The sequence below is a fragment of the Alternaria burnsii genome, assembly GCF_013036055.1.
Source record: "Alternaria burnsii strain CBS107.38 chromosome Unknown 694, whole genome shotgun sequence".
Classification (NCBI taxonomy): Eukaryota; Fungi; Ascomycota; class Dothideomycetes; order Pleosporales; family Pleosporaceae; genus Alternaria; species Alternaria burnsii.
The window spans coordinates 59,485-84,020 of NW_024066133.1; the positions used below are offsets into that span (position 1 = coordinate 59,485).

At 50.8% G+C, this 24,536-nt stretch overlaps 10 protein-coding genes across 10 annotated transcripts; 5 read left to right on the top strand and 5 right to left on the bottom strand.

The window, feature by feature from the left end:
* Positions 1-79: 79 nt before the first annotated feature.
* GT037_010983 (sporulation protein rmd8) lies at positions 80-3,139 on the bottom strand (the record flags this gene model as incomplete). Its single annotated transcript, XM_038936030.1, has 6 exons — positions 80-526; positions 603-670; positions 744-873; positions 941-1,104; positions 1,506-1,781; positions 1,837-3,139. 6 exons carry the CDS (start codon positions 3,137-3,139, stop codon positions 80-82), a joined length of 2,388 nt encoding a protein of 795 aa, XP_038781240.1.
* A 679-nt stretch (positions 3,140-3,818) lies between these two features.
* Positions 3,819-5,023, bottom strand: GT037_010984 (regulator of g protein signaling superfamily; the record flags this gene model as incomplete). Its single annotated transcript, XM_038936031.1, has 3 exons — positions 3,819-4,055; positions 4,108-4,801; positions 4,854-5,023. The coding sequence occupies 3 exons, from the start codon at positions 5,021-5,023 to the stop codon at positions 3,819-3,821; spliced, it is 1,101 nt and encodes a 366-aa protein (XP_038781241.1).
* A 1,105-nt stretch (positions 5,024-6,128) lies between these two features.
* On the top strand, positions 6,129-7,030 carry GT037_010985 (oxidoreductase domain-containing protein; the record flags this gene model as incomplete). The annotated part of the gene is made up of 2 exons (XM_038936032.1): positions 6,129-6,678; positions 6,726-7,030. The coding sequence occupies 2 exons, from the start codon at positions 6,129-6,131 to the stop codon at positions 7,028-7,030; spliced, it is 855 nt and encodes a 284-aa protein (XP_038781242.1).
* Positions 7,031-8,127: 1,097 nt separating this feature from the next.
* On the top strand, positions 8,128-9,774 carry GT037_010986 (uncharacterized protein; the record flags this gene model as incomplete). Its single annotated transcript, XM_038936033.1, has 2 exons — positions 8,128-8,192; positions 9,576-9,774. The coding sequence occupies 2 exons, from the start codon at positions 8,128-8,130 to the stop codon at positions 9,772-9,774; spliced, it is 264 nt and encodes an 87-aa protein (XP_038781243.1).
* Positions 9,775-10,448: 674 nt separating this feature from the next.
* On the bottom strand, positions 10,449-12,765 carry GT037_010987 (uncharacterized protein; the record flags this gene model as incomplete). Its single annotated transcript, XM_038936034.1, has 6 exons — positions 10,449-10,885; positions 10,934-11,090; positions 11,141-12,257; positions 12,308-12,513; positions 12,561-12,655; positions 12,708-12,765. The coding sequence occupies 6 exons, from the start codon at positions 12,763-12,765 to the stop codon at positions 10,449-10,451; spliced, it is 2,070 nt and encodes a 689-aa protein (XP_038781244.1).
* A 613-nt stretch (positions 12,766-13,378) lies between these two features.
* Positions 13,379-14,790, top strand: GT037_010988 (uncharacterized protein; the record flags this gene model as incomplete). The annotated part of the gene is made up of 2 exons (XM_038936035.1): positions 13,379-14,363; positions 14,420-14,790. Coding segments are annotated over 2 exons (1,356 nt in total), but the record flags the coding sequence as incomplete, so codon positions are not given.
* Positions 14,791-15,514: 724 nt separating this feature from the next.
* On the top strand, positions 15,515-18,134 carry GT037_010989 (mitochondrial import inner membrane translocase subunit tim10; the record flags this gene model as incomplete). Its single annotated transcript, XM_038936036.1, has 3 exons — positions 15,515-16,930; positions 17,512-17,801; positions 17,939-18,134. Coding segments are annotated over 3 exons (1,902 nt in total), but the record flags the coding sequence as incomplete, so codon positions are not given.
* An 832-nt stretch (positions 18,135-18,966) lies between these two features.
* GT037_010990 (uncharacterized protein) lies at positions 18,967-20,991 on the bottom strand (the record flags this gene model as incomplete). Its single annotated transcript, XM_038936037.1, has 2 exons — positions 18,967-20,046; positions 20,119-20,991. The coding sequence occupies 2 exons, from the start codon at positions 20,989-20,991 to the stop codon at positions 18,967-18,969; spliced, it is 1,953 nt and encodes a 650-aa protein (XP_038781247.1).
* Positions 20,992-21,469: 478 nt separating this feature from the next.
* Positions 21,470-22,995, top strand: GT037_010991 (gpi-anchored wall transfer protein 1; the record flags this gene model as incomplete). The annotated part of the gene is made up of 2 exons (XM_038936038.1): positions 21,470-21,565; positions 21,622-22,995. 2 exons carry the CDS (start codon positions 21,470-21,472, stop codon positions 22,993-22,995), a joined length of 1,470 nt encoding a protein of 489 aa, XP_038781248.1.
* Positions 22,996-23,140: 145 nt separating this feature from the next.
* Positions 23,141-24,534, bottom strand: GT037_010992 (fad dependent oxidoreductase; the record flags this gene model as incomplete). The annotated part of the gene is made up of 4 exons (XM_038936039.1): positions 23,141-23,307; positions 23,363-23,586; positions 23,673-23,909; positions 23,990-24,534. 4 exons carry the CDS (start codon positions 24,532-24,534, stop codon positions 23,141-23,143), a joined length of 1,173 nt encoding a protein of 390 aa, XP_038781249.1.
* Positions 24,535-24,536: the final 2 nt, after the last annotated feature.

Below are 24,536 nucleotides of genomic sequence, written 5' to 3' on the forward strand. Positions count from 1 at the left end.
CGTTCTATCGAACACGACGGATCAATTACAGATTGAGACGTAATTGCGCGTCCTGTGATTGCACAGTCTCTTGTTCGTGTCACACTCTCTCAATGGCTTCCACCCAGTCATCGAGTGACTTGCTTAAATACTCCAAATGCATCTCTGGCATTTCCATCAGCAGCTCTGCATGCGTCAGTTCGCCAAGCCAGGCCATGATAGCAACTTTTTCTTTGCTACGAATATCTCTTTGTGCATCGTCGAGACCAGCAGTATTCGTGTGGGTGGTGTTGGTAGTATTAGTATCTTCGGAGGTTGTGTTGATGGTGGCAGCTGTCGTGGAGATACTGTCGGAAGCTTTCACAGGGGCGTCGTTGGCGACAATAGCGTTGATGGTGAAAAACGCATTCTCCTGGTTTTTGCCCCACAACCTGACTCCGGCGTAGTAGATTTTGGCTGACACCCTGCAGGCCTTGGTATTGGAACGCCTTTCACAGATATAGTAGAGGTCGTCCCTGAAGTGGACGTCGATTTTCTTACGAGCTTCCTGAGAACATTATTAGTCATATAACCAGGAAATTAAGATAATGAAAGCAAGCATGAAAAGATCGGGAAAAGCTTACGTGACTGAGCCGATGCTGAAGCCGAAAGTTCTCATACGCGAAATCATGGCGTATACAAGCTGGTTTGACTGAGTTTCGGTATGTTAGTCCTTTTTTTTCTTACTTCATATAGTTCAAACTCAGGATTAAAGCACGACTTACAGTCCCAGCCAAATGGCGAATCATCAACACCAGTACAGGCGTCACTCCGCCAGGATAGATTAGTAAATCCGTACTCTCCCACACGTCTCTTCCACATGACCATGAAATCATCAAGGGAATACTTAAAGACCTAAAAAGTTTCGTCGTGAAAAGTTAGTCTGCATTTGACATATAATATGTATATGAGCGCAACATACCATGCGGTTTACTATTTGTTGCTCCCATGTGTGGGGTTCGAAGTTCCTATGCACGTCTGCTATGCGGTCGGCTTTGCTTTCTTTGTGGGCGCCTACGCAAGGAAGGACGTAGCCTGTGAGTGCGACGGGGTTAAGGAAGAAGGTCAGCAGCCTCATGGTTGGTACTGAAAAGGTAGGAATGAATAGAAACGATGGGATTCAGAGATTGAAAAGAGTTCAAATTCATTCCAAGGGTCAGTAGGACCCAGTAGTACCTTTTGCGCCAGTTAGGAAACGCCCATCGCTAATGCTTAAGATGATGACAAAAGAACGGTCCCAACAGTATTACAATCCAAGAATCATGCCTAACATGACGACTCCATAGCCCCAATTAGCTAGTCACCTTTTTTGCCATGCACCACAACTCATACTCAGCCGACCAATAGACCCTTGACTCCACTACCGACCCAAACCAAACTTCTCGCAGCGAGCAAGCCAGGTCCAGCATAGGCAGGCGGACCAATTCCCCTAAGTCCTCCAATCCCTCTAATTTCCATATCCCCAGCAACAGGAACATTAGTCCTACCCTTTTGTAGAATGGCGAATCGGAGAAGCACTTCCAGACACGTTATGCAGATACTCAGCACAATGAGCGCAATGACAATCCACGTGATCTTGGTCATCTTCTTATCGCTAATGGAATCAGATAGAATCTCACCCAGATCAAGGAAAACCTGGCAGCGCTCGTTGAGAACTTGGATACGGGGTTTGATCTCGAGGTATTCGCGCACAGCGGTATATAGCGGATGGAGGGTAGGCTCCGAGTCCCAGAAGAAGCTTGGAGTGTCGAGCATATTCGATGCTACAAGGGTCATCAGTAACGGACGAGGGGTTGAAATAGTGGACTGGACACGTACATAGATTCACTTCCACACGGCTGGTGAAGAGCTGTCCAATCATCTTGACCACGTCTGTCCTGCCCATGCCCAGTTTGCCCGTCAACGCTAAGCGTTTGGGTACGTATTGCGCAGCCAGCATGGTCCGGCTCATACCTTCTTCGAAGAGACTTAGCTTGGTGCTCTGTGCAATGGCGTGGCTCATGGCTAGCTTGATCATATGATCCCCGCTCTTGAGCGTAATCATGTCGTTGTACACACGCGGGCGCTGGATTTCTGGGTTGTATTCAAAATGGAACTCTTCCGTCTCAAAGTCGGACTCGGTCAAGGGTCGTGTTGCGATGGAGATGCCGGTAGCAATAGCGGAAAATGTGAGGTCGGCCAGAATGTCCTTCTCCTGCTTCTCGGTGAAGTTCCAAAAGACTACGACGCCGTACGAGAAGACGAACATCTCGCCAAAGGTCAGGGCGTTGGGCGCAATTCTGGAGTTCTCGGTCGAGTCTCGGCGATGGTGCATGCCGTCCCAGGGTTGGTCGAGCTCGTGGTCGTCGCGTACGTAGTAGGTCTCGTCGTCGCCAAAGTAGCCTTCGTGGTGGTCGCGCTGCTCGTTGCGCTCGATCTCTTCGTCGAGCACCGTCTTTCCGCCCGGGCTCTTGAGCGCAGGGCTACTGCGCACCCGGTAGCCGTCGCTGCCGGGCAACAGCGGGAGATGGTAGACGGTGTAGAGACAGTCGTCGTACAGCTTGGTGCGGGCATTGTGTGTGTCCTTGACGAACTGGGCGGTGCTCTTCATCTTGTAGGCTTGGGCGGTGCAGTAGGCGGTGACGCGCGAGAGCTTGTCCGTACGCTTGGCCTTGGGCAGTCGCTCTGCATAGCTCTTGTCGTTGGGGCCGCCTTTGGGGGTCCGTCGCGCGAGGTCTTCGTCGGTGGGCGGGCCTTCGTACTCGTCTTGGTCAAAGTCGCCCTTCTCGTCGTCGTCCTGTCCTGCCGTCTCGGGCAGAAGCACGAGTTTTTCGCTGAGCTTGCTCGATCGGGTGGGCATGTGCTGGGGTATCAGGCGACCGGAGAGTCTGGGGTCGAGCGGATGCCGTCCGCTGGGAGTGCGCGTGTGCATCATGGGTCGGCTGCCAGGCGGGCCGCGTCGCTGCTGTTGCGAGGGAATGTCCGAGGCGTACTGCAGGATGTTGTCGACCGAGATCAATCGCGCGCCCGTCGCCTGTCTCTGCCCCACGCCTGGTCGTTGGGGTGCTCGAGGTGCCGTGTCGCGGGCATCTGTCATGAGCACAGTCGGCCCTCTCTTGCTCTTAGCTGTTGGTCCGCTCATTTTGTTGGCTGCTGCAATCCACTCCGCTAGTGGCCGTAGTTGAACGAGAGGTTGGCACCGCCAATGTCGCAGTCACGAGCAATGGAGAGCTGGGAGACGCTGATCGTGCACGCTCGGCAAAGTGATTGGATAGGGATGCGACACACTGCGACTGTTGCGGCGCGTCCTTGGCCGATGATGGACGTCGAGGTACAATTCCACCTGGTCAAACCCGGCCGCGCTTCACGTCATTGCGCCTTGGCGTGCATGCAGCCTTGCAGCTCCACTCCACATGCCAACGGCTCGCCAAACATCTGGCGCTTGACTACTTTCACATGTCATCTAGCCATTGCTGAAGAATACTATCATATATTGGGTGCTCTATCTCGATTGACACTCGCTGTTCGATGTCTCATCATGAACGCCCCAACGCCATGCTCCAGACTGAGAACAGCCCTCCATAACCAGAACATGCTCAATTCAAGATTTGCTTCAAAAACAAAAGAAAATCCTGCTGTAGGTCGTACGGCGACGAAGCGAGGGGGTATCTTCTCCATGTCCCCGCTGGTCCTTGAATTACCTCCGCGCTTCTCCTTCCACCACCTCCGGGACTGATCCCATTTTGTGCAGCTGAAAACGCCAGAAACAATAAACAAACATTACATCGGATACCACAAAAAGACCGTGTAACCGCCTTGAATCACAGGCGCTTACCGGGAACGAAGATGAAGAGGCAGCAAATAGCTACTGTGACGGCCAAGAACATAACCAGGACAGTGAGCGAGCGCCTGTTCAATGTCTTCTTGACAAACGGCTCCCTAATCTTGTTGAAGTCGAAGAAGGTGTACTCGCTGTATCCGGCAATGGCGATGATGGGATCGAGCATGTACTGATGTGTAAAGATGAGATAGATAGCAATGGTGAATGGAAGTATGATCTGCATACAGCGTTAGTTGACATTCCAAACAAAACAGCGGGCGGCTGCATACCCAGCAACGTGTTCCTCTTGACTTGTCCAAGAAGATGAGAATGAACGACGTCCATACAGCGGCGAAGAAGCTGATCAAACCTAGAATCAGACGCAGCATCATACTCTGAGGAACGAGGTTGCCGAGGCCCTTGTTCTGTAAGAAACCTGGATATGCGTCGCGCTCCATGGCTTGGAAGACGTAGTCTTTGGCATTGTCGAAAAGCTCAGGATCGGCGCGCTGCTCCTGTCCCTCAATGGCTTCTTGTACCTCGGCGAGTATGCTCTGGGGAATGATGATTTCTCTCTCTGAGCCAGGAAGCAGATAGGTGTACAAGATCTTCTCGGCCGATGCGCGCAAATCCTCTCTCCGTGGTTGAGAATTGTCAATGGATGAGTTCTGGCCAGGCGAGCTCGAATCGCCTGGGGTATCTAGTAAATTCAGGCTTGGACGCTGGAACTCGCGGCTCTGATTGCTACCCTGACTGTTCTGTGGAGAGTGGTTTCGGCTTGGGTGGTCAGAACGAAGAAAGGCAGACAAGCGCTGGTCAGACATGTTGTCTGCTTTCTCGTTAGAAGGGCCTTCTCCAGCGTTGTCCAATATGTAGGACGAACGCTTGGAATTCCTCTCAAGATCTGGTGTCTCCTCAATCATGCTCCTGTGTAGTCGTCGCACATAGAGCCGACATAGCTGCAGGTGTTGAGATACATCGAGCCTGATGGTTGTTAGCCTCGTCCGCGGACCCCGACGCCGGGTGGTTTGCTTACCAGAAGTCCAAGTAGTCGACAGACCGTTGCTGGTCTCGCATGTAGATGTAGAAGGAGAAGAGGTCTAGCGGTGCTGTCGTCTTACGACTGAGCACTTCGAACAGGGTTGGGAAACGGTTGCGCGTTTGCCCGGGTTGGTACTGAGCATCGTGGTGGTCCTCGTAAGACATGATTGCTGTCGGCCCGGGGATGTACTATGGTAACGAGAGGCGCGCGACAATGGTCGCTGTGACGTGGATAATGGCAGTTATCGATAGACGCAGGGTCTGGCGTAGGGCTGGCGCCCGGCGTGCCGGCGAGTGTTTGCTTGACTAGTGCTGTGGTTGCTGAGCAAACGACGGGGAGCTTGACGGTCGGGCTGGTCGGAGCTCTAGGGACGACGTGGTGGGAGTTGGAGAGAAGCAGGCGACGACGAGTATGGCTGTGGGGGAGAGGTGTGTTCTGGGCGTCGCGTGCGCCTCGACGTGTTGTCCAAATTGGCGTGAAGGCGGGAAATTAGGAGTGAGGTCGGCACCTCTAGCTTGGCGCGACGGTTGGTGGAGCGAGCGGCAGTGGCTTGCGATGGAGTTGAGTCGCGCACTGCACGATGGGGGGGTGACGATAAGAAGCAACAAGTCACATGAAACTGCCGTCGGCTACCTATGCGCGTCCGAGTCGTTCAGATGAGCCCGTGGATCAATTGTGCGTGTTGCCGATGGTGATGATGATGATGATGGGGCGGGAATGATGCAGTCCGTGTTCCTGAAACGCGAGGCAGGTCGAGAAGGGCCGCAACTGCCATCTTCACGTGATGATCCCTGCCACACCATCACTCACCAACAGCCTCAAATGGCAACTGTTGAGGACGATGATGAACGGAACTTGGAGGGCGCTCTCGGAAAGCAGACAGTCGCGTCTGCCATCGCAACTCAATGCGCTTGTACAAGCCATGGACTTCCTTTTGGCGATCATCGTCTTTCAAGTCCAGTAGAGGCATCTGTCGACGTTCGAAGCTACTGCTTGCTTCTGCGAGTGCGACCAGTGTATAAGACGAGCAGTCCTGTACAGGAAATCTCACATGATCTTGCCTGACATGTCCAACAAGAGTCACAGATAGCACATTAGCCACTTGATGTCCACATGAGGCGAAGCTACCCCAAGGCAGCAGCCTTAGGAGGCTTTGACCGGTTTCACAGCCCGGCGCAACCTTTACATAGCCGCAAGCACTGCACTTGATTTTGATATATGTTTCCTTTGCGCGCGATTCGAAGTTTCACTACACGGATAATACCAACAATGGCAGCTAACAAAATATTGCCTGCGGGCTTCAAGGAGGATCTTCTTCGCACTCAGAAACGTCGAGAACCCGTCGAGTCCAGCCCTGCCCCTTCCACATTCGCCCTCCCCAATGGATTCCTCGAGGGCCCAGCGCCCAATTTAACAAAGTCCAAAATCGATTTCAGAAAGGCTGGAATACTAGAGAACGAGAATGCATGGGCCGTCATACTCGATGGTGTTCTGTCTGAGGACGAGTGCAACACCTTAATACAAGCAGCAGAAGCGACTACTAACGGCACGTGGGAGAGAGCCATGGTGAACATTGGGGGCGGAATGCAAGCCATGTATGAAGACACGAGAAAGTGCGGTCGGATCATCTGGGACAACAAGGACATCATGGCCAAGTTATGGGAAAGAATAGAGGCGTCGGTGCCTGAAATCCATCGCTTGCAAAACTGGGCGCTTGTCACAGGCAATGGTCCAGCGAAACGAGGAGAGACTTGGAAAGTAACGAGACTGAATGAGCGTGGACGCTATCTCAAGTACACTGGTGGAGAGTATTTCAAAGGTATGTTTTGCATTGGATTCTAAGATTGCAGCTACTAACTGAGTCAGCGCATTGTGATGGCACGTACGAGACGCCAGACCGCACCGAGCGCTCATATTTTACCCTGCACCTTTACCTGAACGATGCAGTACTGAGCACTGGAGAAAGGCAGCTCGAAGGCGGCGCCACTACATTCTTCAACGGTCGCATGAACCAACGTATCGACGTGGAGCCAAAGGCTGGGCGCGTCCTGCTCTTCCAGCATCGCTACCTTATACATTCTGGTGACGACGTTGTGAAGGGCACCAAGTATACGCTACGGACGGACATCATGTACGCGATGGAGAAAGACACAGCACCAGAGCCAGAGTAGACAATTCTAGCGGAGGATGAATGGAGGATCGCGCAACATGTGGTCGTTCAGGTTTGGTGAATTCGCATGGTTTTTTGTCAGTAGTATCCTTGAACTGGAGTAGATCGCGCACATTGCGCACTTACATAGTGAAAAAAAGTGAACGGCCTGCCTCGCCAGAGTAATCAGAATCGAATGATACCGTGCCCTCTTTCGCCCAAGGGCTACTCAAGGTCAAGTACGCTGCGTATTGTACTACAGTGTCACCTCTCTCCCAAAGGATCGAAGCACACAATCTTCGCACCGACTCCCATAGGGACACCAGTTCCACAACACTCCCACCGAAGTGGGAGCGCGCTGTCTGGGCCCTGAGTTTTCTGATGCCGGATGCAGACGTGAGTCACGCCAGGCTCTTACGAGCAGTACAGCCACAAGAGGGCTTGATGATGGTGAAGATTACTCCGAATTTCTCATTTGCAGGGTAGGACGAGCTCCGTGAGGAGAGTCTGTATGTGTGCAAAGAAACGCAGCGTTGGCAAGGCAGGCCGTTGTAGAAGCAAGAAACATTTTTGGAGGGGTTTTGTAGCTCGCGCGCCGGCGCGCTAGCGTCGGCTAAAACTGCGCCCGTGACGCCAATCCACGTGGGACCCGTCCATCTCCTCGAATGCTTGCCGCACTCATCATCTTGTCCTTCGCGTTACCTGTCCTGCTCTCACCCACTGTCTAGAGGTACCGGGAGCAACATCTGCTTGGACTCACGAAGTGGCCATGACGTCTTCGATGACTGAGTTGATTTCTCGCGATGCATTCCAGAGGGCAGGTCTCCTTTAACCAAGATTTACCAATCACTGATGCATTACCGATCGTCAGGTCTCAGTTCATTCATGTTGTGATCATGCTGTGAAGTGATTACGCTTTGCATTTCACACGACTGTTTGCTTCGCTATTCAATATATCTGGCCTCCTTGTATTCTCTCCTTTAAACATGAGGAAAGTTGTTCTCGAGACGGTGAACATGATTGCTCTGGTCTGAGGAACGGGTCGAAACTTCGTTGAAAGCCTGAGGGAGACGGGAGTAGTAATGCAGTTGCGTAATGGTAACGTGAAGAAGAATATGAATGTTTAATGTCGTCCGCGCTAGCGACCAGGATAAGTTCAACGATAACAAATGCATTTGGTGTACGTACTACTTGGTAATGCAATGTGATACATATGCTGACTCGCCTAGACTGGGGCCCATATGACGAAGACCATCCTGCTGCTCGCGTGCGGTCTTGCGGCCACGTATTCGGACGCGACTGTCTCCCAGAAATAACCAAGGGCCCGACCGGTGATCTTTGTCCTATCTGTCGATCTCCATGGTTCCGGACCGATATTCTGCCTCTTATGTTACGACTTCACAATCGCTTCTTTGTAAACCCCTTGGTAAATTTGTTAACTTCGATCAGGCTCACCTTATACAAGATCGAAGCTAAACTTCCGCCTTGGGCGCTGTTCATAGGACGCTTTTTATTCTACGCAGTCAATTTGCGTCACCAAATCGACTACTTGATCCGATATTTCACCGGCATATATGCAAGAAATCCAGGTTTGCGTTCTGCCATGTGCCATGTCTCAGAAGATACAATATGAAAATGGGACGGGTTCTGTTTTCTCACTTGCTACTACCTTTTAACTCGAACAACAAGGTCAACCGCGATGGACATAGTTGTGGCTCCGTTGAGCCTACACCAGGATACTTTGCTATGTGCAGTAGTGTTCATCGTGTTCATAGTCTACACTCTATTCACACAAGGCGCACACCGTCACCTCAAAAGTCGGCGGGACTGTGCTATCTTCGGATTGATCACGGGTCTGGTTTTGACGCCCCATTTCTGGGCAGTTTCCATGGTATTCAATATAACAATAGTATCATTGAGCGCCATCAACAAGCTGGAAACTGTCGGGTAGAAAATCCCGAAGTCGGTAGAAACCTATGAGTCGGTGGAAAATCTAGACTTCGAGATGATTTTGGGAGACACGGATAGAAAGCTATTAAATAGTGAGATGGTACGATATAACTCTGAAATCCACAGTAGAGCAGCAGACAAGTATAGTGTTGGATGTAGCATGTGGGCTTTTACTGATCAGGTGTCTTTTCGGGCATCTGAAGGTATCGACTTATCATGCATGTACTTTCACGAAGCGATTGATTCTCCATCATGGTTCGTGCTTAGAAACAGGAATCTTAGATATATTTCCTGCGTACCTTATTCTGAATCGCTCTCGCAAGTTATGTCGACTATCTTCCACGTCTACTCTGGTATCACTCGAAGAATGGATATTGTTATGTTCATCATACTAATAAGCTATTCCGTGGCTGTACTTCCAATCATATCTCGCAGATCCACTCAATCATCAACCAAGTTTCGCATGTGGTGCACTTTTCATTCGTCTGATTCGAAAGACTGGTTGCGCGGTACCGAACCTCTCCAGTGCTATACCGCGCTCTCGTCTACCCACCATTTACTCAGCCTAGCCGCACAACTTACATGCTATATTTTCTCAAGTCAACTGATTCTACTAGGTTCCCATCTGAAACCACATCATGCTTGAAACCATCCTCAGTCGTCGCGGCGTCACGAAAGAAGAATTCCTTCAAACACGCATCCTCCTCGCAAAAGCCACCGACAAATTTAACGATAACAAATGTTGCTACTGCTGGGAACCTTACAACGGCAGCAGCCACCCTGGAATACGCTTCCGACCCTGTGATCACATCGTAGGACGCCCCTGCCTCTTCACAATCATCAACTCGCCCGGTGGTCATATCTGCCCTATCTGTCGGAGCGTTTTGTTTCTGCCGCCAGCCGCTGTCGACGATGGAAACACAACAGACTTGAAGGACTGGCTCCCTTGGGTCTTGATCGGTTCGGGGTTGTTTGCCTTCACAACACTAGCATGGCGGGGATTGACTGACAAAGGATGCTTCATTGAAAGAATCGGTTTTGGAAAATGCTAGCTGAGCGCTCAAGACTATTTGATGGTAAATACCATATACTGAGTAAATGAATTGCCTCTCACCATTCTTAGAACCTATTCCAGAGCGGCTTCTCGTTACAGCTGTAACGAGGCAAGCATCACACGCATACCAAGCGCCAACGCGCAAACAATATCGAGATCGACTTCTTCCGTCTTTCCCCATTTTCGCGCTTGTTGCAGTGGGTGATAAGTGAATTAATGCTTTTCGCGAGAGCAGTCGAGAATGGCGCTGTTCCAACAGCGCCGGTTTGTGGGGTGCTGAGCAGATTCAAGCATGCGCAGAATGATCCTTCCGTAGGCTCATCATAGATCTGTGTAGATGTGCATTCTCGAACGAACGTACATTGGTTTGAGAAATCTGAACAAGCGTCTTTGCATACTCACTGGAAAGCGATAGAGATGGCAATACAATCTTATCCTACCACACCCTTGGCCGATTTTGCTGTGCGGGCATCACTTGAGCTCGAACACCGCTCTTGTTATCCCATCTCATCCAGTTCATCCCCACTCTACCACTACTATCGCGGTTTGCTCCCCTCGCACGATCATGAGCCACACCGTAACTTGATACTGCCGGCAGGCTATTCATCGGGAAGTCGGGAGCAACAGCCATCGTATTCGGATCAGGTGGCCCACTCGCTTGCCATTCGACCTTGATAGAGTTATCTTTCGACAACTTGACGCCATTGTGCCATAGTTCGAAAGACACATCGGCGGCACCCAGATTTACTTTGACGATGTAGTTGATGCGATGGTATTTCGGGCCGGAGTTCCACCAGTGTCGGTTCTTCAGTTTGAAGAGGGAAAGTGGGAGGGATGAGAAGTCTGACTCGATCTTGCAGATCGAACGACACGCTGGAATCATTAGTACGGCTTATCGTATTGCATCAAGGGTGTATGTACCGTTGTTCATCACTATCGGAAGTTGAGATCTGTCGACTTCAGTACAAATCACCTCCGTAGGGTAGATCCTTGGCGGATTGGGATTCTTGGACGTGGCTGGCGGGCACTTTCGTTGAAAGCTCTTGACTATCGGATGATCGCTTGATACGGGTTCGCCCTAGGCTGATCAGCTGTCTGCCATCATTCCAGGCTATTAAAGGGCTTTACCTGCTTGATGAACCAGTCGATACAGTTCATGATATACGTTTTCTTGTCCAAAGGATCCACTTCCGTCTTGCTTCCTTGATGCGCGGGGTCGTAAGGATCGTACAATATCTTACACATAGTACCGTAAGATGCGCGGCTACATCGCCATCCAAGAACCGACTGTCCAGTCTTGAGTTTCTGAACGCGATCGGCCACGTTGCCCTTGCAGACAACTAGTTGAGGATCAGGAGCAATGCGGATCTGCATATTGTGTGCATTAGAGTGTGGTGTATTACCAGATGCGTATCGGCTTCGTAAACAATGTTGGACGTAGGCAGAGTTACCGAGACCTCCACTGAGGACGAGATGAGACACTTGTTCGGCCGGATGTTTCTGCCGGACACGAGAGAGCTGTTTGTCCATCATGTCAAACAGTTTCGATACCTGAGTGTCGAAAAAACCTTTCAAGTCGTCTCTTCGAAAGTACATGTCCCCGTCGCTGATGGCATAATCCCGGTTTACGTAACCTCTGTCGAGTTTAGGTATCCGCACTGCGAAAGTCTCGGTGTCCATTAGAGACTCCTCCGAACCATAGTCACACTTTGCGTTTTGATATTCCTTCGAGATTCGCATCTCCCATGCAGCTTGATTGATATCATTTAGTCCCATTGGCTGCAGGCGGTCTGCATGCTGTAGTCGCTGCAGCACCTCTTTCTCGAACAAACTGTCGAGTTGCGCGGCTCCGATAGTGGCTCCGAAAACTACATCGATCTGCTCAAGACTCAGAGAGCTACCGTGTATATTCTTCACGCGAAAGACTGATAGATCTGTTGTACCTCCGCCTATGTCGCACACGAAGAGTATCTCATTCTCCTTGAAGATACCTGGCATGCTGCGCGCTGTGTGCACTGCAGCTGCCTCTGCTTCTGTCAACCCAATCGATGCTGTGTGGTTGGCGCATGAGCCGAATCCAGCGGCCGAGATTGTCTTCCTGAATCGCTCTACAGTCGGTATCGGCTTCCAAGTCGTAGGTACCGAGAAGATGAACTCGATTTTCGCGTCTTCCCATCGGCTCGCGAGCTCCCCTCGTAGTCGTGCTTCAATGGTACGGTATAGGTATCGAAAGTAATCAGTGTACCTGTGATATTGATCAGCCGATTACAAAGGCAAATTTGGACGGCCACTCACCATTTCTCTACTTCATGTATGTGTGGTACTTTGTTAGGCTCACTGGACTTTCTCCGCATCTGTTCTAGCAGGTCTTCATCCAGCATAATTTTGAACCACTCCCGACTCTCGTACCCAGCACCACTAGCTTCCTGTGCGGTTTCGGCTAGAAAACCCCATGATGACGGCGTTGCTGAGTCTTGTGGGTATACGAGCAATGTTGGCACCTGAAATGAGTAAGTTGAGGTCCTTTGGCATGCGATCGATTCCTTACTTTGTTCTCGTTTGCCTGTGTCCTTCCTGGCCACCGCTGAATATGCCGAACACTATCAGATCCAGTCGCTACATTACAATACGCGACACCAGTACCTGATAGCGATATGAGTACTGCGATGTTGGCGAACGACAAGCCTATACTTACATGTCATCCCAAAATCAATGGAAATAACCAGATCTGGCCGAGACTGAAGTCCTTCCATGGTGAATGTATGCGTTGTGAGAATGATTGATGATGAGTCTGTGGCTATATCCCACTGAGCTTCTGTTTCTATAGTTTCCGGGTTAAACAGTGGTCATTCTAGAGATCTGTAAAGTCTGGATTTCGAAGACTTGTGAGGCCGAGATGCGATGGTTCTTTGTCTCCGGACGCAAACACCATGTTTCCAGCTCAGCCTCGCGCTTCAACTCAGCCCACAAGTCGACACCGATTTGGAAAGCCATAGCGTGGGGCCCACTTTGATGCCGCGTCGTATGTGGTGGTGTTGCACGAATTTTGTTTGGTGTAACAGAATGAGATGCTGCTGGAGTACGCCACATTACCTCGTACCGATGACCATTCGATAGTCCTACATTCGGACCCCACTTCATGCAGCTTGACGCTGGGTTGCTGGTTTCTGCCTCGTCAACATTTACCAATTCCGGCGAAAACCAATACCATCGGGTCCTGTAGTCTGCCGCGCTATAGTACAGCTGAGGTGTGCATATCTTTGACCAGGCTGTACTAGCAAGCATCGGTACAAACACCTTATAGTGCAGCATCGCAGATTCGGTCGAAAGCAGTGTCAGTATCTTTGCTCTTCTATCATTTCTAGAAGCCCAGTATTGTTGTATATCAAGAGCGCAGTTGTGAAAAAACAGAAAACGATGAGCTCGCCAGCGCTGTCGAGCGCACAACCTCCGTCGAGCCAAGCTGGAGGGCTAGCATCATCGGCGTCGCCATCAACAACACAGCTATCGACGACATTATCATCAACAATCTCCTCGTCTGCATCGGTGCTTCCCGCAGCCTCGCAAACCTCAAGCCCAACTGTGGTCACATCCAAATGTACAACGGTTTGGCCTGGTGGCGGCATCGAGGAGGTAGCATGTCCTACGAGTATGACTACGACCTCAGTTGTATCCGCAAACAATGGTGCCTCGACGTTCAAGTCTGTGACTAGCCAGTCTTCGGTAAACGGCAGCACGGTGAATGAAGGTCCTACAGCGTCAGTTGGTCCACTGCCGGCTCAGAAAGGGCTTTCTGGAGGTGCGGTTGCTGGGGTGGCTATCGCGATGTTACTCGTCGGGTTACTGATCGCTGGAGCTATATTCTTCTTCTTACTACGCCGTCAAAAGAAGAAGCGGTACAACTTAGTTCAGACTAAGCCACCACCTCATGCGCCCGTCAATGATGCTACTAGAACGTTGGAGAAAGGACCAACAGCCGTAACCAGCGAGTATGCAACGAACTTGGACGATATGCTACCCCAGCCCGTGGCAGACGACACTATCACAGACGCAGTCTTGAAGCTACGGGACAACATCAAGAACCACGTTCGCACTTATTATCATCTCTCTCCCATCCCGGCAGCCGGTGTCAGTCAGGCACATATGGGCCAACTAGCAACTGCAGCCGGTACAAGCTCTGCTAGACTTGCAAGCATGCTTTCAAACACCTCAACCAGAGCTGAGACACTTCGCCTCATTCTTGCCTGGATTGTGCTATCGAGATGTACAGGAGGATACGATGAGAGCCTGCTGCCCCAAGAACTTGCTGCAATCGACATGGTCATACCAGGAAAGGATGGCAGCAATACTGGTAAGTTTAATCTCAGCCTCACCAACTCGGTAAGGGAAGCTAAAGCCACGAATCAGCCCAATCAGCCATGTACAGCAAATGGAAAACCGTAACTGGAACCCTGCTGCATGAGCGGTTTAGCCAGAACAAACAAAACTCGGATCGTAAGCAAAAATTTGCCATCGCGGTTGCAGATCTGGACTCTATTGTGGCGCCCTTTGTGCAGAGTGGCTTGGAAGCTCAACGCAGCAAGAATCTGGACATGATTCTGACGCGATCTGCAAATTTCGCGTTCCTACTCTTTTCACAGCCTGGATCATTTAGATTCGAATTCTTCAGCGAACATGGAGGTCTGGTAGTATTTCCAGGCCTGGTACAAACGATTGGAGACCAGGGGCAGGTGCTAGGGCCTCCGCGCGTGCTGCTGGAAAAGGAGATTGCGACATGAACATCGAGAAGATGGAGCAAAGATGGCGTTTAGAGGATAGCTTGTGCAGTATACAATGCAACTATCGTACGGCTGAGACACCTTCGGGTTATTGCTAAGGGTCGTGAGCTGAGATGCTAGGTAGAGTGACGAGGCTGGGAGACGAGGTTAAGGTTTCCTTTTGCACTATGCTTCATATGTCTTAGCGTTGGTGCCACTGGTGGGAAGGAGCGTCATGTTCGCTCTCGTCCAATCTGCAAGCCTTCGCCTTGTGAGACACACAACAGTCACTCAGCCGTGCGATATAGATAGTTCGAAGAGCTTCGATCAGGTATTGGTCCGATGATATGACCACTGGAGTAGCCGAACTATGTTTAGCGACGGGCGCATGACCAGAGCCTGTGGGAAGAAGCATCGAGCTGCTCATCGGTTCTCGAGGCACCGCAGCACAGCATGAGGGGTACCGCAATGCCCGCGTGCTTAGCCTTGCAGATTGAGGCTTTGTTGTATCGCTTACCCAATATTGGGGGTCTATGAGCTGCCCGCCGGCGAGCTGTCATTTCCGTGGACTTGTAATTCACGACCTGCGCCCCCACAGGAGTATAGACATGAGTTGTGGGTAATGAGTTGACATATCACCACCATTCCCAGCCAAGGCCTCAAGGATGAACAGATCTATCGGTATGTATAGAACATATTAGAATGATGAAACATGTCGCGACGCAGTGCTTACTTTGTGATAGGTGCACCAACAAGATCCGCTAGTGTCAGCAAAGCGTTTAGGTTCGCTGACCTTGCGATACGTAGCGCAGACGTTGGGAGCGAGAGTGAGGTCTTTTTACGAACGATACGTATCGTTCGCGACGATCTGTTCGAAGTTGAACGATTAGTGGCTGTTGGTTCGGTGCGGACAAAACTCGCCTATACGCCCGAGAGACTCCCTTGGATCAGAAGTGCTATCGAGAATACCACTTCTGCTTTGGAGGACATTGGAAAATTGGTGGATTGTGGCGACGTCGGACAACATCCTCATGTCTTGGACCAATCTCAAAGACTCCAGTACATCCTCAACGACCGCGAACGATTAGGTGATCGCAAAAGCGAACTGGTGGCATGTCATCAGCAATTATCGAACGTTTTAAGCTTCCTCAATCGGCTAGAGGACTTACCGACCAGCCAGGATCTACCGACATACCAGAACACGACCTACTTTGATGACATCGTATCGCGACATCAAAGAGTAACCAGTGGGCATAAAATGGACATGGCAATCAAGATGACCATGGAAGACAAGTCCCAGACTATCTGGCGCGATGCTGCTGATAAGACTGGGCCAACGAACAATACCTCCCGTCTTACCGAAGCATTGTTCGCGCAAGACATATGGACCAAAGATCCCGTAAAGTCGGCTTCGCATTTACTGAATGATAAGAGGGAAGCCAAGTCAGACAACGCCACGTTGGGCTACAACACACTCAACAAGGGATACTCATCACCTCCAAGCCTACCAAAGAGCCCGCCTCCTCTTTATACATCGGTAGGACAATATAGTCCTCCTTCGCAACCATCGCAAGGAGATACCAAGCAGTATCTCAACGCCGATAGTCTGCGGCGCGTAAATTCACGGCTGTCAATGGAGAAGGCGCATGATTACGTATCTACAATACCGTCAGGGCAAAAAGACACATGGGCCTACGTACATTCGGACAGGTACCAAGCCCTTGCTGAACTGGCTGGCGATTACACCATGAGTGGAACAAACTCGGACGGACCTGTAAATCCTCATGCGTTTCACCTCGGGATATCAGCTCCAGCGCCAGGATCTGCCGTCGTCCATGATAAAAAGGTTGAGACGCTATCAGAGTTATTAGGGGATATAAGTCTTGCTGTCGAGCTTCCTGGAAGTGAGCCAGCTCATGCACCAAGTCATGTCGCGCGGTTGAGTCGAGATTCATCACAACTTCCTAGCCAGAGATCGCATATGAGTCAGCATGCCAACAAGTATCAGCCATTACTCTCGGAGCTACCAGCTACCCCAACACGCAGACCTATGGTGTCGCATACGGTCAGCGAGCCCACCAACTTCCCCGTTATCAATGAACTGTCAGTTCCGTCCTCAACATATGAGCTCGACTCTGGACAGTTCTATACACACATGCCTGTGAGTGGCCAACGTCGCCAGACAGCGACCATAAGACCTTGGTCTGTATCTGGTGTGTCTTCAGATCCTCGGCCGTCAATGTGCAGTACATCATCGTTAAATTTCCCACCAAGCATCCCTCCAGCTACAGAGTTGTCGGGTACTGAGCATGATCGTCCAAGGTCATCACAGGCCACTCAGGCTACACAGGCCGTATACGCTAGCAACAATACCACATCAGCGCGGATGAGACGTCAAAAACATATGTTAGACCTGCTTGGCAGTATTGATAGATGAGAAAGGTTGTACAAGTACGTTTATTGGAGTAATTGGAAGTCTACTTGAATCGAAGGCCGTCTTCATGAGGCGATGAGCTCAATCTTTAGTGCTGTACCACTTGTCTAATTGGAGCGATTGAAATAACATTGGAAGTACACTCCTGACAGTTCCAGTGTTATTGTAATTTCTTATCTTTTGCACCTATCGGCGGCCGTAAGGATGCATGGTCGCTGCGAATGCTCAGGACGAAGAGATGAGAATGGAGTCCCAAACAGGCCGCGTCCCGCGTCACTTGAGCCACCAAATCCGCACGTCCCCCAAAGCGCACCCAGCTCCAAATTCCTGCTCGCGCGACATCATCGCCCGCCGTCACCCATGTCCAAATCCATCACCACGGCCACTCTACCTTAACAAGCTTCCTCCCCCCAAACAAACCATTTGACGATCATTATAGTCGCCAATTACGCACCTTTTCATCACACAAACAGAAAGAGAAGGATAAATTATCAGTCAACATGTCAATGTTCTTCGGTCAAAAACCTCAAATCTCTTCGGAGCAAAAGATTGCGCAGGCGGAAGCTGAGATTGACATGGTGAGCGACATGTACAGCCGGTAAGTTCAGACTCCCAAATTTTGCCTTGCGCATCTTGTAACTCTATATTTGCTCGATTCTCGACCCACTACTGTGCACGTCTACCCAAGGCGACCCTCTCAAATAAGATGAACACTAACACGTCAATGTTCCCCAGCCTCGTCAAGTCTTGCACAGCCAAATGCATAGACACAAACTACCGGGAAGCCGATCTCAACAAGGGCGAATCCGTCTGCCTCGACCGCTGCGTATCTAAGTTCTTCGAAGTCAATGTCAAGGTTAGCGAGAAGATGCAGGGAGAGGCACAAGGAAAGCAGGGTGGAGGTGGCGGCATGTTCGGTGGTGGAATGTAAGAAAAGTCTTATTATATTGAAGAGGTAAAATATGGAAGTTAGGCGATATACGGGCATGTCTAGTTGTGCATGTGCTGGGCCGCTGGACATCGGATATTCGATGGCAGGACATCTCGCTCTGGGGACGGTTGCTGCTGCATAAGTTTTTGGAACGGTCGGTGTTCTGGACCAAAATGTTGAAGGATTGCTTTGCCTACTCCGCTTCAGCCTTTGAATGCCTGTATGCCTTCATGGCCACATTCACAGGAATGACATAACGATATGAAGGACATGTACAATACAAAGCTTGTATTTCTAAACCAACCGATCCATCTAACAGGGGTATCTTCCAAAGGCGTACCTTGGTTTCGATATGTGCGTGCAGTCGGACCACTTGTCTCAACGCTCAATCCTTCCACGCACTGGACATTAGGTGGTGCTTTCAGCCGACAGTGAGCCAAATCTCGTATCAGTCTATGATCGCGTGCAATCGTAACATCATGAACCACAGAAGCATGCAATCGTCTTGTATCATACTGTCGTTCTGTCGTGGTACGCTTCTAATCTGAAAGAAGTGACAACGAAAAGGAAGCGTACGGCAGACCATGGCGCTTCGGGACAAGCTACACGAGCCAGATCCGTCCGACAAAATAGAACTGTAAATGTGGCTAGTATGCCAATGAATCGAAAGGAACACTAGATAGTATGCAAACATGTCCTGTAGCAAGATGCACAGAGCGCTGTTTACGACATACTGACCTTTGTTAGCTGTTGGTCGCTGATAGCAAATATGAGCTTCCACTTACTCTCAATGTGCTACGCACATGATTGACAAAACTCCTCAGCGTGTCTCTTACTCAGGTTCACTGGCAGCAGTGTTTGTGAACAGACTTCTAATAAACTTCATAGAACGGGCATCAATCTCTGCTCCGTCAAGTAGCGTGTTCAATCGCGCAAACTCAAGCGCAGCACGATCTGCATGAAGTTCCGCGTCGCGGGCACTCTTCTTCGCCTCCAAAGCACTGATGCTGGCGTTGCGAGTGTATTCAGCGGCCAGGATGATGCACTGTTTGATTTGTACTGTCAGGAGGAGCTCTTCCAACATGGGAGACCGTGATCGGAGGGCTTCACATACCTCTGCGATCTGTACATGGCGCAGACGCTCTGGCGAGTCTTTAGGCCCTGCTTCTATGCGATCGACCATATCGTGAAGCATCTCGGTTGTGTTTATTCGCTTCTCGGGAACCGCTTCCTGTAACAGGGACACTCTGTTGTTATCAGGCGCAGTGAACGTGCCTGTCTGGCTGCTCCTCTTATTGACCGTGCGATCTGACCTAATCTCTGACCTCGATTCAGTCTTTCTTGGCAGATGGACCTTGGATAGACTCTTGGAATCGCGCATGACCTTGGCGAGCGAACTTCGTGTAGCACTCATAAACCCTTGCTTGGGAACGGCCGTCTCTGGTGTCTTGACCCGTGCCTTTTCGCGACTGAATAAGCCAAGAATGCTGCGTTTAGCCTGGACTTTTGTCGCTAACGCTTCCCTGTTTTGATTCTCCGGAGTGAAGTCATTTGGAGAGGAAGACGAGACCATGGGTGTGTATGGCTGGCAGCGCGACGGACGATTCTTAGGTGTTCCGCAGCCCAACGGGATATCAATGCTGATCGATCTGGCTGTCCCCGAGACCTCTGGCTTGAGAGAACCTGGGAAGCGAGCCGTATCTCGTGAATGCTTAACCCGAGACAACGATGGCGAGCTCAATTTGGCAGTGCTGATGTTGGGGGCCGAGACATTGTTTCCAGGACGATCGAACGAACCCAGCGAGGGACTTACACCCCCCTGCATCGATGTTGTCTTTCTAACCTTGCTCACACTGAGGAGGTCATCGGATTCGGATGTGATCGTCAGCTCAGAGATCTCCTCAGGCAGTTCCTAATTTGCCTGTCAATATTTCCATGTCAAAGGATAGAGATTACATGCCTCGCAAACTTCTACAGCACTGACTGGCGGCTCAGGTGGGTCTCGAAGTGGCGGAGCAGGTGACTTGGGCTCTGGCGTAGGTGTTGCAGACCTGTCTGATGCCGACGAGACACTTCGTTCGGCATCCGGGAAAGTCGAATATACGGACGAAGGCGATCTAGGAGAATTGGCATCTAGGCTAGGCTGCCTCGGCGGCTGCATCGATCGAATGGGGCTGATCTTGACGACAGGACTTCCATTTGCCGTGAGCTCTTTCGTGCTTGGTACCGGTGACGCTGTCGTGATAGTCAATTCTGCCCGGGATGTTGTCGCTTTGGACATGCGGCTAGTGAGAGCGCTGAAAGACCGCGGCTGGGTAGTACGTTCCGGGAGGACCAAAGGTATAGCAGGTACGGCCGGGATTGAGTCGCGTTGACCTAGAATCATGGCATCTGCATCGCCAGAGATGGTTAGGATAGGACCAGTTCCTGAGCTGGAACCTGAGCCCGACGAATGCCAGGATAGTCGCTTCACGCGAGTACCGTCGTCTCCATTGGTGGAAACAAACGAGCGAGAGGCGACTGGGCATCGCGTTGGGAGCGAGCTCCTCTTGGAACTCAGACGAGGGGGAATGTTCTCTGGGCGCAGAACCGGGTACTTCTTTAAGGTCGGGCTCGGAGTGAAAGCGTCCACTAATGTGCGTGAAGCCTTGAGAGGCGAGTTGGGATCTACAACCTGTGCTATAGGCGGACTGGGCAGTGGCTTGTCGCTTTGAGGGCGACGAAGGAGTCGTGAAGTGCCCGTAGGCGTCGTCGTCGCGCGGGTCGCAGGTGACATGGCCCGTCCAGGCAATGCCCCTCTTATGCCCACCGAAGCTGGCCGAATGCTAGGTATCTTTGATTTGTTAGTAGTGGTCATATTTGCATATGTTGACAGTTTCAAGGAGCAGTCAAGAGGTCACAGCAAAGAGGTTCAGCACGTGTCGGTATGCGGGGTGTTCGATGGTGAAGCAGGAAGGCACTTGGGATCTCTACTACAGTTGCCATTTCCCGGGTCTTGCGCACAGACGCGTTTGCTCCTAGAGGAGCAGTGACAGTGAAGGAGGACGTCCAAGCACGTAAAGTGCAATCCTGCTCTTTTCGGCATTCCTGGCGGCTATCCCCTGGAATTCTATAGTATAAACAGACATATCGAAATGATTCCCTCGAATGGTTCGGCTACAATCCATGACAGTGCAATGGACATGTTAAGGGAAAAGTGTCGAAGCCGCGATGTGTGAGGTCATCGGCGCTTGGGCCACTCCCCGTTTGTAAAGAGGCCAGCGCGACGCGTCAGATGTACTAACTATTGCATCTCAAGATAAACGACCAACTCGCCCAACACTCATTCTGGCATTATGGCAAAGACATATAAGCAGATGAAGGAGGCCTGGGTGTCTGGACACACCGGAAGCTCCGTGGCAGACGTTAACAGCGTCTCACTCGCAATGCCTGTACCGTACACACACCCACTACTCAAGCAATGGACCCTTACTGATTGTATGCATAGCTGAGTATTCTACTATGGACCGTCATACAGTCGCGCATGCGCCTCTTCACACCCTATACTCCACCTGCCTTCTTGGTTGACTTCCTGCTCAACTGCGGAGCCACGTTATTCGCGACTACCATATACTCCCATTCACCATGGATCCTGAACCTCCTTCTACTACTGCCAGCAATCACGCTCTACGTATTCGAGAAGCCGGTCGCGGCAAAAGATACCCCGCGACCACCCAAGATCGATAAATCCGAAAAGGACACGAAGCTCGATGCGCTCCCAGTGAAGCCGTTCATTACGAATTACCGTGGCGCAATGATGGTCATAACGTGTGTTGCTATTCTGGCAGTCGACTTCCGCGTCTTTCCTCGGCGTTTCGCAAAAGTAGAGAATTGGGGTACATCGCTCATGGACATGGGTGTGGGATCATTCGTCTTCACGGCTGGTGTAGTATCTGTCCGGGCTTCTCTCAAGCAAGGAGCTGGTCGTCAGCCGCTATCGAAGCGCCTCACGGCATCGGTTAGGCATGCCATCCCTCTTCTGGTCTTGGGCACTATACGGCTCATCTCCGTCAAAGGACTGGATTATGCTGAACATGTTACCGAATATGGTGTACACTGGAACTTCTTTTTCACCCTCGGTTTCTTGCCCCCATTTGCGGCTCTCTTCCAATCGGCCTTTGACTTGGTACCATCCTATGCCGTTCTTTCTTTTGTTCTGGCTGCTGCATATGAGATTGCTTTAGACTGGACCTCGCTCGGATCCTTTATACTGGTAGCTCCACGGACGGACCTCTTCTCTCAGAACCGAGAAGGCATCTTCTCTTTCTTTGGCTACCTCGCCATCTTTCTTGCAGGCCAGTCCTTGGGTGCGTCCGCACTACCAAGACAACAGCCGATCGCAAAGAATGCATCATTCCAGGTTAAGCTCCAACAATCTACGTTCGGCAAGCTGATTATGACTTCTGTATTTTGGACAGCCCTCTTCTATTTCTCAACCAATTATTACGGTCTGCGACTCCCCGTATCGCGACGTCTAGCCAACCTCCCCTACTTCCTCTGGGTCTCCTCGTTCAACAGCTACCAGATCACCATCTGCTACGCTATCGAGAGTTTCCTCTTTCCAAACTTGTACAATGCCAAGACCAAAGAGGAGGAATCTCGGAGAAGTAGAGATGCTACTAGCACTATACTCTACGCCTACAACCGTAATGGTCTAGCAGTTTTCCTTGTAGCGAATCTACTGACCGGTCTGGTTAACATGACATTTCCAACCTTGCATATGACTGTTTTGCAGTCTATGGGAATACTGGTCGCATACATTGCAGCAGTCACGGCAGTTGCAGTGGGTCTGGATATGTACAACCTCACCATAAAGCTTTAAGCTTCATGTGCATACACATTTACAGTATAAATGAAGGAGATTGTATCTAATTCGTCGTAACTTGATCGCTTTTCTACCATTTTCATCTCAAGTCTCTACAGGGACGATGCATGAATCGGCCGAAACGCTGGTACAAATGACTAAATCATAGCTTTGAGCTCGGTGCTTGCGTCTTTTGAACGAGTTCAAGGACGCGCTCGGCGGATCCCCATGATGATTGATAGCCCGCACCAGCATGCCCATAGCAATGCACAACCGGAACTTTCCACTTCCCCATCTCCGTCTCAATCCTTGGGCCGCCCTTGCGTGAAGCTAAAAGTCGTCAGTACACTGTTCTCGATCATATGAATCCACTGCTACAACTCACGTCTCAACCCCACATTCTTCGCGATAATCTGCAAATCCTCCGGCTTCCCTAACTCGGGACACAACTCACAACATCGCTTCATGATGTCTTGACCAAGTTCTTCATCCCACTCCGCACTCCAATCGTTATCCTGTCGACTACCACCTAGGATAACGCCACCGCCCAGTGGGCGAGGAAACACATATGTCGTCGTTGGATCGATCCGCTTTGGGGAGCGGAAATACCTAGTTTCACATGGTCAGCTCCATCAGTTCCATGAAGCGTTATTGGGAGCTAGGCAAGGGAACGCAAGTAGATAGCACTGTCGTACTTGACCCTTTCCATTTCATACATTCGAGTAATTGGTTTCTTAGGCTCGGCAACTAGTAAGGTCTGGCCACGTGTTGGGTAGAGGTTTGTATCCTTGATGTCCGAGAGGTTTAGAGAGCCAATTCCGGTGCAGTTTATCAGGAGAGTAGTTGATGGGTGGTCGGCCAAGACGTCTGAGACGGATGGGTAGTGGCGACGGACGAGTGTGATGCCTTTGCTTAGGGCTTGAACTTGGAGCCTGGGTATGACATGAGCTTCTAGCGTTTCGACTTCAAGAAATTGTCTTGCAATTCGGGGGAGGACAGAAAGGAGACGTACCACTGTAAATATATCTGCGTATTAATCCTGAACGTGTTTGGGTAATCAAGACCAAACGTCGCGCCCTTGGGAAGCTCACTTTCCCCCAAATTCCTCAAACCTCCGACTAGCTGGTCGTACCACACCTTTCCCGTCTCTTTCGTCAAAAGACCTGTCTCTTCGATTGGCGCGTCAAACACACCCCACATACCCATTCTCCCCAAACCTGCTTCATTGCCTCCCCCATTCACTCCATCTATACCTTTCGTCTCACCAGCCTTCAGTGTTTGGCATCCAAATACTTCCTTTCCATCAACAAGCTCGCCAAAGCGGCGAAAGGTCACCTCGTCGTATTTCTCTAGAGGTCCGTTGTCGTTGGCCATGGAAGACCAATTTGCGCCAGCCCAGGGAGACGTGTATTCTATGGAACGGTCTCCAGGGAAGTGCTTTGCTACCACCGTTATCTTGGCGTTGGGGTAGGCGTGAGACAGGACGAGGGACGTGGTAAGGCCGATGACGCCTGCACCCATGACAAGGACGTGCTGGTCGTCTGTTTGAGATGTCATGA